We start from the raw sequence: 16434 nt of genomic DNA on the forward strand, positions 1-16434 counted from the left end.
GTTGAAATTTTGCACAGGGAGTAGAATCAGCATTGTAGCTATGCGTTCCAAATTTGGTTGAAATCGGTTCAGATTTAGATATAGCTGCCATATATAGCTTTCGCCCGATTTACACTCATATGACCACAGAGGCCAATTTTTAACTCCGATTTAGTTGAAATTTTGCACAGGGAGTAGAATTAGTAGCTATACGTGCCAAATTTGGTTGAAATCGGTTCAGATTTAGATATATCTCCCATATATAGCTTTCGCCCGATTTACACTCAAATGACCACAGAGGCCAATTTTTTGCTCCGATTTAGTTGAAATTTTGCACAGGGAGTAGAATCAGCATTGTAGCTATGCGTGCCAAATTTGGTTGAAATCGGTTCAGATTTGGATATATCTCCCATATATAGCTTTCGCCCGATTTACACTCATATGACCACAGAGGCCAATTTTTTTACTCCGATTTAGTTGAAATTTTGCACAGGGAGTAGAATTAACATTGTAGCTATGCGTGCCAAATTCGGTTGACATCGGTTCAGATTTAGATTTAGCTCCCATATATATGTTTTTCCGATTTCGTCAAAAATGGTCAAAATACCAACATTTTCCTTGTAAAATCGCCACTGCTTAGTCGAAAAGTTGTAAAAATGACTCTAATTTTCCTAAATTTCTAATACATATATATCGAGCGATAAATCATAAATAAACTTTTGCGAAGTTTCATTAAAATTGCTTCAGATTTGAATGTTTCCCATATTTTTTTACTAAAATTGTGTTCCACCTTAGTGCATTAGCCGACTTAAATTTTGAGTCTATAGATTGTGTAGAAGTCTATCAAATTCTTCCAGATCGAGTGATATTTAAATGTATGTATTTGGGACAAACCTTTATATATAGCCCCCAACACATTTGACGGATGTGATATGGTATCGAAAATTTAGATCTAAAGGGTGATTCTTTTGAGGTTAGGATTTTCATGCATTAGTATTTGACAGATCACGTGGGATTTCAGACATGGTGTCAAAGAGAAAGATGCTCAGTATGCTTTGACATTTCATCATGAATAGCCGAACGATCTGCCACAACGTCGAATTTTCAGTGAATGGGCCCTAGAAAAGTTGGCAGAAAATCCGCTTTTTTATCGACAAATTTTGTTCAGCGATGAGGCTCATTTCTGGTTGAATGGCTACGTAAATAAGCAAAATTGCCGCATTTGGAGTGAAGAGCAACCAGAAGCCGTTCAAGAACTGCCCATGCATCCCGAAAAATGCACTGTTTGGTGTGGTTTGTACGCTGGTGGAATCATTGGACCGTATTTTTTCAAAGATGCTGTTGGACGCAACGTTACGGTGAATGGCGATCGCTATCGTTCGATGCTAACAAACTTTTTGTTGCCAAAAATGGAAGAACTGAACTTGGTTGACATGTGGTTTCAACAAGATGGCGCTACATGCCACACAGCTCGCGATTCTATGGCCATTTTGAGGGAAAACTTCGGAGAACAATTCATCTCAAGAAATGGACCGGTAAGTTGGCCACCAAGATCATGCGATTTGACGCCTTTAGACTATTTTTTGTGGGGCTACGTCAAGTCTAAAGTCTACAGAAATAAGCCAGCAACTATTCCAGCTTTGGAAGACAACATTTCCGAAGAAATTCGGGCTATTCCGGCCGAAATGCTCGAAAAAGTTGCCCAAAATTGGACTTTCCGAATGGACCACCTAAGACGCAGCCGCGGTCAACATTTAAATGAAATTATCTTCAAAAAGTAAATGTCATGGACCAATCTAACGTTTCAAATAAAGAACCGATGAGATTTTGCAAATTTTATGCGTTTTTTTTTAAAAAAAAGTTATCAAGCTCTTAACAAATCACCCTTTACAAAGTGGTGCAGGGTATAATATAGTCGGCCCCGCCCGACTTTAGACTTTCCTTACTGGTTTAATCTCGATTACACTAACATATTTTTTAGTTTGACTGCAACAAATAAAAATGTCAACTTAGGCGCTATTCTTACACAATTGAAACAATATAGTATTTTCCCAAAAATCTGAATATTTATCAAATTGAGGCATAGGTTAGGTTAGGTTATGTGGCAGCCCGATGTATCAGGCTCACTTAGACTATTCAGTCCATTGTGATACCACAGTGGTGAACTTCTCTCTTATTACTGAGTGCTGCCCGATTCCATGTTAAGCTCAATGACAAGGGACCTCCTTTTTATATCCGAGTCCGAACGGCGTTCCACATTCCAGTGAAACCAGAAATGTCACCAGCATTACTGAGGTGGGATAATCCACCGCTGAAAAACTTTTTGGTGTTCGGTCGTAGCAGGAATCGAACCCACGACCTTGTGTATGCAAGGCGGGCATGCTAACCATTGCACCACGGTGGCTCCCAAAATTGAGGCATAACAGCAAACAAAATGTTTGCTGATAGTATAGGAGCTTGTAAGTATATTACAGTGGAAAAAATATCCCAAAAACCTACATTTGGTTCTTAAATATGCATTGTGAAAAAATTTATAACCTAAATATTTTATAATTTGTTGTTCATTAGACCCTGAAGTATACAAATATAATAGCACACATCGTCTGCTATTTTTAGCAGACTATTTTCTATGAGTGTAGAAATAAAATTTTGACAAAGTTTTCTATAAAAATAAAATTTGCATAACTTTTCTATAGAAAATTTTCTATAGAAGTAAAATTGGGACAAAATTTTCTATATAATTAAAATGTTGACGACATTTTCTATAGAAATAAAAGTTTGACAAATTTTCTACAGGAATGAAATTTTGACAAAATTTTCTATAGAAATAAAATTTTGACAAATTTTTTTATAGAAATACAATTTTGACAAAATTTTCTATAGAAATAAAATTTTGACAACATTTTTTCTATAGAAATAATATTTTGACAAAATTTTTTCGATAGAAATAACATTTTGACAGCATTTTCTATAGAAATAAAATTTTGACAAAATTATCAATAGAAATAAATAATAAATAAATTATCAAATAAAAATTGGACAACATTTTCTATAGAAATAAAATTTTAACAAAATTTTCGATTGAAATAAAATTTTGACAAAATTTTCGATTGAAATAAAATTTTGACAAATATTTCTATAGAAATAAATTTTGACAAAATTTTCTATAGAAATGAAATTTTTACAAAATTTTCTATAGAAATAAAATTTTGACAAAATTTTTTAAAAAATAAAATTTTGACAAAATTTAAAAATAAAATTTTAACAAAATTTTCGATTGAAATAAAATTTTGACAAATATTACAATAGAAATAAAATTTTGACAAAATTTTCTATAGAAATAAAATTTTGACAAAATTTTCTATAGAAGATTTTGACAAAATTTTCTATAGAAACAAAATTTTGACAAAATTTTCTATAGAAATAAAATTTTGAAAAAATTTTCTATAGAAATAAAGTTTTGACAAAATTTTTTATAGAAATAAAATTTTGGACAAAATTTTCTATAGAAATAAAATTTTAACAAAACTTTCTATAGAAATAAAAATTTTTAATTCTTTAGAAAATTTTGTCAAAATATTATTTCTATAGAAAATTTTATCAAAATTTTATTTCTATTGATAATTTTGTTAAAATTTTATTTCTATAGAAAATTTTGTCAAATTGTAATTTTTTTGAAAAAATTTTGTGAGTATTTTATTTCTGTAGAAAATGTTCTTAAAGTTTTATTTCTATAGAAAAATTTTCAAAATTTTTAATGCTTTAGAAAATTTTGTCAACATTTTATTTCTATAGAAAATTTTATCAAAATTTTATTTCTATAGAAAATTTTGTCAAAATTTTGTTTCTGTAGAATATTTTGTCTAAATTTTCTTTCTATAGCAAATTTTGTCAAAATTTTCGTTCTATAGAAAATTTTCTTTAAGTTTTATTTCTATAGAAAATTTTTCAAAATTTTTAAGTCTTTAGAAGATTTTGTCAAAAAATTGGATTTAAAAATTGTTAAAATATCTTTAGTGCTATATGAAGATCAAGACAGGTACAATTTTAGTAAAATTTACTCAATTGAGAGACTTATGAACTCAATTTAAGCAAACTTCTCCCATTTTCCTAAAATGGGAGAAGGAATATTTGCTCACAATGGGCAAAATTTAATTAAAATCTAATAATTTTCATGAATTGTATTTTAATAATATTTTTTTAGTGTATAAATTAAATATTTTTTATTACATTGTATAAGATTTAAGCAAAGATTACATAAAAATGATAATTTTTTTTCTTATCGATTTGTATTGTTCGCGGTGTATGCTTTCGGAAGCGTTCTTTTAACGATTTCCTGTTGCATGTTTGTTTTGTTTTTTTTTTTTTTGAATCTCGAACTTCTTGTTTGGCATCGTTATATGAATTTTCAAATTTTATTTCATTTACAAAATTTTAGTAATTTGAATTTGAGAGCAGCGTTCAATAACCGTGCCATAAGCCATAAATATTGCCATGAATCAGACAAAGCTAACAGCGAATTTTTGTTCAGAACAAATTCAAACACTAATTCGAAGTACAAAAAAGCAGTTCAACTTGAGTTCAATGCTTTTTGGCAATTGCATATGGGTGTTAGTTAACTAAGACATTCCCGTTCATATTTAATAAAACCGCATGAAATACAAAAAAACGAAATAATTATACCCCAAGTGCAGTACCAAACGGGTATTAGTATCGAAAGTCATTTCAAACACTGCACAGTTACGAAACTAAGCAGCGGCAAGTTGCACTGCAATTGCAATTGGAACAAACATTCCAATATCCTTGATCTCGTATACAGCCCTTGGTAAATTCAATTGAAATGGAACGTTGGCGCGGAAAGGTTGCTGTTGTTACTGGAGCTAGTGCTGGCATAGGTTGGGCTATCTGCAAGGAGCTTTTAAATGCCGATATGATTGTAATTGGCTTAGCTCGTCGTCTCAAGGCCATGGAAGAATTGAAAGACACACTACCTCAGAATCAAAAAGATCGTTTCTTTCCCCGTGAATGTGATCTCACCTCCTTGCCTTCGTTGCGTACAGCTTTTCATTGGTTGGAGCAACGTTTTGCCCAAAGAATGCATGTTCTAATTAATAACGCTGGGACGTGTGAATTTTCAAGACTATTGGATGCTGGCAACGATGAGGCTTTGAAACGTGTCATTGATATAAACCTAATGGGGTCAGTTTATTGTACTAAGGAGGCATATCGTCTAATGAAAAAAGCCATGGAATTTGGTGAAGAATGTCATGTGATCAATGTGAATAGTCTATTGGGTCATACAATTCCACAAGCTATTCCCGGTTGTGGTTTTAATTTGTATCCTGTGTCGAAACATGCATTGAGAGCAACAAACGAAGTTCTAAGGAGAGAAATGGCTGATGACAAACTTATACGATTGTCGGTATGTATCCTTATGTGAATAATTTGTATACCCTCTCCACCATAGGGTGGGGATATAGCCACGGTTGCCACTCGAGTCATTTCTATAGAAATTTTTGTCAAAATTTTATATATATATAGAAAATTTTTTCAAAATTTTATTTCTAAAGAAAATTTTGTCACAATTTTATTATTATAAAAAAAAATTATTTCTATAGGAAATTTTGTCCAAATTTTATCTCTATAGAAAATTTTGTTAAAATTTTTAATTCTGTAGAAAATTTTGTCCAAATTTTTAATTCCATAGAAAATTTTGTAAAAATTTTATTTCGAAAGAAAATTTATCAAAATTTTATCTCTATAGAAAATTTTGCCAAAATTTGATTTCTATAGAAAATTTTATTAAAAGTGCATTTTAAAAATTTTAATTCTATAGAAAATTATATCAAAATTGTTAATTCTGTAGAAAATTTTGTCCAAATTTTTAATTCTATAAAAAATTTTGTCAATTTTTTTTCTATAGAAAATTTTGTCGAAATTTTATTTCTATAGAAAATATTGTCGAAATTTTATTTCTATGGAAAGTTGTGTCAAAATTTTAATTCTATAGAAAATTTTCTGAAAATTTTATTTCTATATAAAATTTTATTAAAATTGCATTTCTATAGAAAATTTTGTCAAAATTTTATTTCTATAGAAAATTTTGTCAAAACTTTATTTATATAGAAACTTTTGTCAAAATTGTTAATTCTGTAGAAAATTTTGTCCAAGTTTTGAATTCTATAGAAAATTTTGTCAAATTTAAGTTTATAGAAAATTTCGTCAAAATTTTTAATTCTGTAGAAAATTTTGTCCAAATTTTTAATTTCATAGAAAATGTTGTCAAAGTTTTATTTCTATGGCAAATGCTGTTAAAATTTTATTTCTATAGGAAATTGGGTCAACATTTTATTTCTATTTGGAAAAGTAATTTTCCCAATTTGTAGGAAAATCAAATAGGTAAAGTTTTTTCTTAATGAAAGTGTATCTTGTTTGTTTCCTCGACTCATTTTTAATAACATTTTCTTTGTGTATCATTACAGACTATTAGTCCCGGCTTGACAGATACGGATTTTGGCAAAAAAGAACCATTGTCAAACGATTTAGATGAATTCCTCCACTTTGTCGATCCTTTGAAACCAGAAGATGTTGCCAAAGGTGTTTCATTTATTTTGGGTTCACCTCAACATGTGACTATAGCTGAACTGTTGATGGTACCATCCAGTGAAAAATACTAGGCATCACATCAAATACTTTAGGAAAATCAGATTTCTTTAGTGGATATAAATGTAAATTAATAAATATTATATACATTGGAAAAATTCTATGTAACATTAATGGAAATTGTCATTAAAAGGATTTGAAATAAACACGAACAAAATTATTTAAATTTTTTTTTTATACAACACAGAAAAAATTATCACCAAAATTTTTCCACTTAAAATTGTAATAGAATTTTAACAACTATTCAATTAAAAATTTCATTAGTTCCACAAATTTTTTAAATTGAAACAAAAATCATGAAATCAAATAAAAAATTGTATCAATTAATTTTTTAATTGACTTAGGTGATTGATACTATCATTTCTGTGATTGAATATATTTGAATTAAATATTAATTGGATCATTTAATTTCGCGATTGAAGACAAATAATATTTTTTTCTGTTCAGGAAGCTATATAGGCTAGGCTACAGCCATAGAAATTTGTGGTAGATACAACCGAAAAGTTTTCTAAAACATCAAAAAGTCAGCTGAAAAGAGAAAACAATTTATGTTTGTTGTTATTCTCAAAATTTTATTTTTATAGAAAATTTTTTAAAATTTTTATTTCTATAGAAAATTTTGTTAAAATTTTATTTCTATAGAAAAATGTGTCAATTTTTTATTTCTATAGATAAATGTGTCAATTTTTTATTTCTACAGAAAATTTTGTCACAATTTTATTTCTATAGAAAATTTTGTCAACATTTTATTTCTATAGAAAATTTTGTAAAAATTGTATTTTTATAGAAAAATTTATCAAAATTTTATTTATATAGAAAATTTTGTTAAAATTTTTGTCAAAATTTTATTTCTATAGAAAATTTTGCAAAAATTTTATTTCAATAGAAATTTTTGTCAAAATTTTATTTCTATAGAAAAAATTGTCAATTTTTTATTTCTATAGAAAATTTTTTTTAAATTTTATTTCTATAGAAAAAGTTGTAAATTTTTTATTCTATAGAAAATTTTGTCAAAATTTTATTTCTATAGAAAATTTTATTTTTATAGAGAATTTTATTTTTATAGAAAATTTTGTAAAAATTTTATTTTTATAGCAAATTTTGTCAAAATTTTATTTTTATAGAAAATTTTGTCCAAATTTTATTTCTATAGAAAATTTTGTAAAAATTTTATTTTTATAGAAAATTTTGTAAAAATTTTATTTTTATAGAAAATTTTGTCAAAATTTTATTTTTATAGAAAAATTTGTCAAAATTTTACTTCTATAGAAAATTTTGTCAAAATTTTATTTCTATAGAAAAATTTGCCAATTTTTTATTTCTATAGAAAAATTTTTAAAAATTTTATTTTTATAGAAAATTTTGTGAAAATTTTATTTCTATAGAAAATTTTGTAAAAATTTTATTTCTATAGAAAATTTTGTCAAATTTTATTTTTATAGAAAATTTTGTCAAAATTTTATTTCCATAGAAAAGTCTGTCAAAATTTTATAGAAAATGTTGTCAAAATTTTATTTTTGTAGAAAATTTTGTCAAAATTTTATTTTTATAGAAAATTGTCAATTTTTTATTTCTATAGAAAATTTTTTTAAAATTTTATTTCTATAGAAAAATTTGTAAATTTTTTATTCTATAGAAAATTTTGTCAAAATTTTATTTCTATAGAAAATTTTATTTTTATAGAAAATTTTGTAAAAATTTTATTTTTATAGAAAATTTTGTCAAAATTTTATTTCTATAGAAAATTTTGTAAAAATTTTATTTTTATAGAAAATTTTGTAAAAATTTTATTTTTATAGAAAATTTTGTCAAAATTTTATTTTTATAGAAAATTTTGTCAAAATTTTATTTCTATAGAAAATTTTTAAAATTGTACTTCTATAGAAAATTTTGTTAAAATTTTTGTCAAAATTTTATTTCTATAGAAAATTTTGTAAAAATTTTATTTCTATAGCAAATCTTGTTAAAATTTTATTTCTATATAAAATTTTGCCAAAATTTTATTTCAATAGAAATTTTTGTCAAAATTTTATTTCTATAGAAATTTTTGTCAAAATTTTATTTCTATAGAAAAATTTGTCAATTTTTTATTTCTATAGAAAATTTTGTAAAAATTTTATTTCTATAGAAAAATTTGTCAATTTTTTATTTCTATAGATAATTTTGTCAAAATTCTATTTCTATAGAAAATTTTATTTTTATAGAAAATTTTGTCAAAATTTTATTTTTATAGAAATGTTTGCCAAAATTTTATTTTTATAGAAAAATTTGTCAAAATTTTACTTCTATAGAAAATTTTGTCAAAATTTTATTTCTATAGAAATTTTTGTCAAAATTTTATTTCTATAGAAAAATTTGCCAATTTTTTATTTCTATAGAAATTTTTTTAAAATTTTATTTTTATAGAAAATTTTGTGAAAATTTTATTTCTATAGAAAATTTAGTAAAAATTTTATTTCTATAGAAAATTTTGTCAAATTTTATTTTTATAGAAAATTTTGTCAAAATTTTATTTCCATAGAAAACTCTGTCAAAATTTTATAGAAAATGTTGTCAAAATTTTATTTTTGTAGAAAATTTTGTCAAAATATAATTTTTATAGAAAATTTTGCCAAAGTTTTATTTTTATAGAAAATTTTGTCAAAGTTTTATTTTTATAGAAAAATTTGTCAAAATTTTATTTCTATAGAGATTTTTTTAAAATTTTACTTCTATAGAAAGTTTTTGTCAAAATTTTATTTCTATAGAAAATTTTGTTAAAATTTTATTTCTATAGAAAATTTTGTCAAAATTTTATTTCTATAGAAAATTTTGTCAAAATTTTATTTCTATAGAAAATTTTGTCAAAATTTTATTTCTATAGAAAATTTTATTTTTATAGAAAATTTTGTCAAAATTTTATTTTTATAGAAAATTTTGTCAAAATTTTATTTTTATAGAAAAATTTGTCAAAATTTTATTTCTATAGAAAATTTTTTAAAATTTTACTTCTATAGAAAATTTTGTTAAAATTTTTGTCAAAATTTTATTTCTATAGAAAATTTTGTCAAAATTTTATTTCTATAGAAAATTTTGTCAAAATTTTATTTCTATAGAAAATTTTGTCAACATTTTATTTCTATAGAAAATTTTGTCAAAATTATATTTCTATAGAAAATTTTGTCAAAATTTTATTTCTATATAAAGTTTTGCCAACATTTTATTTCTATCGCATGTATATAAAATTTTGCCAAAATTTTATTTCTATAGAAATTTTTGTCAAAATTTTATTTCTATAGACATTTTTGTCAAAATTTTATTTCTATAGAAAAATTTGTCAATTTTCTATTTCTATAGAAAATTTTGTCAAAATTTTATTTCTATAGACATTTTTGTCAAAATTTTATTTCTATAGAAAATTTTGTCAAAATTTTATTTCTATAGAAAATTTTGTTAAAATTTTATTTATATAGAAAATTTTGTCAAAATTTTATTTCTATAGAAAATGTTGTGAAAATTCTCAATTTTCAAACCTTATTAATTTGAATACTTTAGTATTTAGTTTCATATAGTTTTGATGCTGATTGAATTGTGTTTATATTTAAGACCTGGGAACTAAGTTCTGCCCATAGAACCCCTGAAGCTAACCAAGAACTTACCTCGAAAAATTCCAGAAATTTTATTAAAACAGCAATATTTGGAATTCATTTGGAAGTCATTTATTCAATTTTTTTTATCAAGATATTTGGTAAGAAACACAATCATAATATTTCTTTATATATATTTTTATGGAATATAAAAGCTATACCCTCGGATCACTTTTTGTCTTATGTTTTTTTTTTGTCTGGGATCTTTAACGTATGAAGAACTTAATAAAAAAAATTAAATGCATTTTTTTAATTATTGTTGTAAGGATATTATAACGTTGTAATTATATAAATAATATTTTTTTTTGTATATTTGTTTTTTGCATTTAAATTCGCCATATATTTCTAATTATAATATTTTACACATTTATGAGTTGTTTTTTATCATGGGGGGGGGGCAATTTTTCTGTGCTGTTTTGGATGTTTATGTTATAGAAAATCTATATTATGGTGATTACACAAAAAGAAAAATGTTGTTTGTACACTTTTTGTTTTGAATGCTCAAGTTGTATATAGCCCCTTTACTATTATGTCACATATATATATTTCCGACATAATTGTATGCTAGATATATGTATGTACTTTTTGCTATATAGATATACATTTATATGATTAGATATCTTTTTTGAAAAAGCTCTTAAAAGGCGCTTGTTTTGTTATTTGTTTGTTTTGTTTTCTTTTTTGGAGGCAAATAATAGAGATAATGAAACGGAAATTTATACTAATATTAATTGCAATTAAATAATAACAAACTAAATTTATTGTTGTTTTTTTTGTATAATCAATGTTTTTTTTTTTATTTTTTATTTTGTATTTTATATTTTCAGTTAATGGTGGAAAATTCTTTATTTTTATATAAACCTTAAAATTAATAAATACATTTACTTATCTTAAATTTATCCTAAGTTTAAGGGGTTTCCCTTAATAAACCTTATATATAAATATTTTTTACAATTTCATATAAAGAATAATGATAAAGGAGAGAGGCAGAGAGAGAGTTTACAAATGTTGAGAGAAAATCTAGAGATACAATGTAATCCATATGTCATAATTATAAAAGGTAATTTTACTAATATGGGATTCAAATTACACTTCTAAAAATCCAAGATAAAAAGATTCAACTTTCAATGGTCTTATAAAAAATTATTTCAAATCTCGTAATGTGTATGTGGAGTCTATGAGAGTACTTCTCTAGGAAACCTTATGGTGATATTTATACTACGTTCACACTATGCTTGAAATCTCCTTTTGCGACATTTGAAATCTTCTATAGAAAATTTTGTCAATATTTTATTTCTATAGAAAATTTTTTCAAAATTTTATTTCTATAGAAAATGTTCTCAAAATTTTATTTCTATAGAAAATGTTCTCAAAATTTTATTTCTATAAAAAATTTTGTCAAAAATTTATTTCTGTAGAAAATTTTTGTCAAAATTTTATTTCTATAGAAAATGTTCTCAAAATTTTATATCTATAGAAAATTTTGTCACAATTTTATATCTATAGAAAATTTTGTCACAATTTTATATCTATAGAAAATTTTGTCAAAATATTATTTCTATAGAAAATGTTCTCAAAATTTTATTTCTATACAAAATTTTTGTTAAAATTTTATTTCTATAGAAATTTTTGTCAAAATTTTATTTCTATAGAAAATGTTCTCAAAATTTTATTTCTATACAAAATTTTGTCAAAAATTTATTTCTATAGAAAATCTAATCAAAATTTTATTTTTATAGAAATTTTTCTCAAAATTTTATTTCTATAGAAAATTTTTGTCAAAATTTTATTTCTATAGAAATTTTTTTTCAAAATTTTATTTCTGTAGAAAATTTTGTCAAAATTTTATTCCTGTGGAAAATTTTGTCATTATTTTATTTCTATAGAAAATTTTGTCAAAAATTTATTTCTATAGAAAATTTATGTCAAAATTTTATTTCAATACAAAATTTAGTTAAAATTTTATTTCTATAGAAAATTTTGTCAAAATTTTATTTCTATAGAAAATTTTGTCAAAATTTTATTTCTATAGAAAATGTTGTCAAAATTTTATTCCTGTTGAAAATTTTGTCAAAATTTTATTTCTATATAAAATTTTGTCAAAATTTTATTTCAATAGAAATTTTTTGTCAAAATTTTATTTCTGTGGGAAATTTTGTCAAAATATTATTTCTACAGAAATTTTTTTCAAAATTTTATTTCTATAGAAAATTTTGTCAAAATTGTATTTCTATAGAAAATTTTGTCAAAATTTTATTTCTATACAAAATTTTTGTCAAAATTTTATTTCTATAGAAATTTTTGTCAAAATTTTATTTCTATAGAAAGTGTTCTCAAAATTTTATTTCTATACAAAATTTTGTCAAAAATTTATTTCTATAGAATATTTTTTCAAAATTTTATTTCTATAGAAAATCTAATCAAAATTTTATTTTTATAGAAAATTTTCTCAAAATTTTATTTCTATAGAAAATTTTTGTCAAAATTTTATTTCTATAGAAAATTTTTTTCAAAATTTTATTTCTGTAGAAAATTTTGTCAAAATTTTATTCCTGTGGAAAATTTTGTCATTATTTTATTTCTATAGAAAATTTTGTCAAAAATTTATTTCTATAGAAAATTTATGTCAAAATTTTATTTCAATACAAAATTTAGTTAAAATTTTATTTCTATAGAAAATTTTGTCAAAATTTTATTTCTACAGAAAATTTTTTCAAAATTTTATTTCTATAGAAAATTTTGTCAAAATTGTATTTCTATAGAAAATTTTGTCAAAATGTTAATCCTGTGGAAAATTTTGTCAAAATTTTATTTCTATAGAAAATTTTGTCAAAATTTTATTTCTATAGAATTTTTTTTGTCAAAATTTTATATCTATAGAAATTTTTCTCAACATTTTAATTCTATAGAAAATTTTTTCAAAATTTTATTTCTATAGAAATGTTGTCAAAATTTTATCAAAATTTTATTTCTATAGAAAATGTTCTCAAAATTTTATTTCTATACAAAATTTTGTTAAAATTTTATTTCTATAGAAAATTTTTGTCAAAATTTTATTTCTATAGAAAATTTTGTCAAAATTTTATTTCTATAGAAAATTTTGTCAAAATTTTATTTCTGTGGAAAATTTTGTCAAAATTTTATTTCTATCAAAAATTTTGTCAAAGTTTCATTTCGATCGAAAATTTTGTCAAAATTTTATTTCTATAGAAAATATTGTAAAAATTTTGTTTCTATAGAAAATTTTGTCAAAATTTTATTTCTGTGGAAAATTTTGTCAAAATTTTATTTCGATCGAAAATTTTATCAAATTTTATAAGAAATGATTTCAAATCTCGTAATCTGTATGTGGAGTCTGCTCCAGGAAACCTTATGGTGATATTTATACTACGTTCAAAATGTTCTTTTGTTGAAATCTTGCTTTTTAAAAGGTCATTTAAAAATCTCTACAAAGCGTTTATTCAGAATCGAAACTTTTTAATAGCATTGAAAAAAATTGGACATAAATCGAGGTGAGTTAAACTTCACTAGCCCAGGGGTGGGTCTAGTAAGAAATTTGACATTTGTTGAAAATTTTTGACATTCACATTACATGGCTGAGCATGTTTTGATTATCTCAAAAGAATTAAAAATAGTTTTATTTGTTAAAGAAATGAGTACACACACACACTGAAAAAAAATACTGTCGTGAGGTCAAAGATTTCATGTCTTTAAAATACGAATGCAAATTTTGCTTAGCATAGAATACGCATTTCTCTAATATAAAGACTAATTGATGGCCTTGTTGATGGCCAAATTCTCATATTTCGAATGGCATAATTTTATGTCTTGGAATTTTTTTAATGTAATGTTTTTTCGATCATTTTTCTTTGGCATTTTAATACATTGTATCTCATGGATTTTCAAAATTATAAATTTTAGTTTAGATCTAAAATCTAATAAACTTAATTGGAAAATGAAAATAAATTATATGTATATAATTCTCCAAATGGCAATATTAAAATCTTTGTTCAAAATCAATCAAAATTATATATTTTGTATTTTTGTTTGTCTAAAATGTTTGTGTATAACTTTTTAGGTATAAATGTATTGAGCATTTTTGTTTGTCATGAAATGGTTTTGTTTTTGTTGTTTATCATTTATTATTAAATATAATATATATTTATTGTATGTATGAATATATGAATGTTTGAATGTATTTATATATATACGGAATTAGTTTATTCCTTTCTCTCTTATTAGCTGAATTTTTATTCACATAAGCCACAATTTACACTTAGATTTACTATATAATATATATAATTAATATTATTAATATTTTGTAATTATTTATTTGTTTTATTTTTGTATATATAAAGAAAATAGGGAACCAAAAATTAGTCTTGTTTAATAGTTTAAGTACCAATTAATACTTTTTTTTTGCAAAACAAAAAGAAGATGTAAATGTCATAGTGTTCGATTGAATTGAAAATTTAAAGGAAGAAAAAACAAAAATAAAATAAATCGAAAAATAAAAAAAGAAAAATAAAGTAAAAAAAATAAATGGAAATAATAGAAAAAAATAAAAGGAAGATGTCATAGTATTTGGTTGAATTAAAAATTTAATAGAAAGAAAAACCAAAACTAAAAAATAAAATAAATGGAAAAAATAGAAAAAAAAATTAAGAAAAAAAAATAAAAAGAAGATGTCATAGTATTTGGTTGAATTAAAAATTTAATAGAAGGAAAAACCAAAAATAAAATAAATAGAAAAAATAAAAAGAAGATGTCATAGTATTTGGTTGAATTAAAAATTTAATAGAAAGTAAAACTAAAAATAAAATAAATCGAAAAAAAAATAATTAAAAAAATATATCTGAATATCTCATTTTCTTTTCGTTTTAATATACAGTTGTAAATGTCATGTATACATTTTAACCATAAATGTAGTGGAAGCAATGTATAGTAAACATTTTCCATTTAAATACAGAAAATTATGAATATTTCCAGGGTAACCGGAAGTATTCATAATTCTAGATTTTTTAAACCGGTAGGCATCTTTTTGTTGTGTGTTACTAATTAACTAATCTTAAAAACTCTTTTTCTATATCGCATCTTTCTGCTTAAGTTATTCACAATAAATTATTATTGTGAATTGAGGAAACGCCACTTTTAAAAAATTACTATTGCAGCGATACAAAATTCGTATCCTATGCTAATTTTGCTCTATGCTCGAAATCTTGCTTTTTCCAATTTTGCAAAAGGCATTTCTATTATAAATGCAAGATTCCAAGTGTAAAAAATGCGATTACATTTATGGTGTATACGCGTCGAAATACTGTCACGATTAGCGGTGTATCGCCAAATTGAAATCTATTCCAATCACGTTTGCCACTCGAGCCAAAAATAATCTATCAAAATTTGGAAAAAATTTTGTTAAAATTTTATTTCTATACAAAATTTTGTCAAAATGTTATTTCTATAGAAAATGGTATAAAAACTTTATTCCTAAAGAAAATTTCATTAAAATTTTATTACTATAGAAAATTTTGTCAAAATTTTATTTCTATAGAAAATTTTGACAAAATTTTATTTGTATAGAAAATTTTGTCAAAATTGTATTTCTTTAGAATTTTTTTTTTCAAAATTTTATTTCTATAGGAAATTTTGTTAAAATTTTATTTCTATAGAAAATTTTGTCAAAATTTTATTTCTATATAAAATTTTGTCAAAACTTTATTCCTAACGAAAATTTTGTTAAAATTTTATTTATATAGAAAATTTTGTCAAAATTTGTTTTCTATAGAAATTTTTTTCAAAATTTTATTCCTATAGAAAATTTTTTCAAAATTTTAATTCTATAGAAAATTTTGTCAAAATTTTATTTCTATAGAAAATGTTGTGAAAATTTTAATTCTATAGAAATTTTTTTTTAAATTTTATTTCTATAGAAAATTTTGCCAAAATATTATTTCTATAGAAACTTTTTTCAAAATTTTATTTCTATAGAAAATCTAGTCAAAATTTTATTTCTATAAAAAATTTTGTCAAAATTTTATTTCTATACAAAATTTTTTCAAAATTTTATTTCTGTAGAAAATTTTTTCAAAATTTTATTTCTATAGAAAATTTTCTCAAAATTTTATTTCTGTAGAAAATTTTGTGAAAATTTTATTTCTATAGAAAA

General features: G+C 22.9%; 2 protein-coding genes across 2 annotated transcripts in view; both read left to right on the top strand.

Annotated features, from left to right (window-relative positions):
- Positions 1-16434, top strand: part of RpLP2 (ribosomal protein LP2) — a 507190-nt gene that overhangs the window by 137582 nt on the left and 353174 nt on the right. The window lies entirely within an intron of this gene.
- Positions 4646-6802, top strand: LOC142230606 (farnesol dehydrogenase-like). The gene is made up of 2 exons (XM_075301245.1): positions 4646-5401; positions 6462-6802. Exons 1-2 carry the CDS (start codon positions 4820-4822, stop codon positions 6654-6656), a joined length of 777 nt encoding a protein of 258 aa, XP_075157360.1. The 5' UTR covers positions 4646-4819; the 3' UTR covers positions 6657-6802.

This window comes from Haematobia irritans, chromosome 3 (genome assembly GCF_050003625.1).
Source record: "Haematobia irritans isolate KBUSLIRL chromosome 3, ASM5000362v1, whole genome shotgun sequence".
NCBI lineage: Eukaryota > Metazoa > Arthropoda > Insecta > Diptera > Muscidae > Haematobia > Haematobia irritans.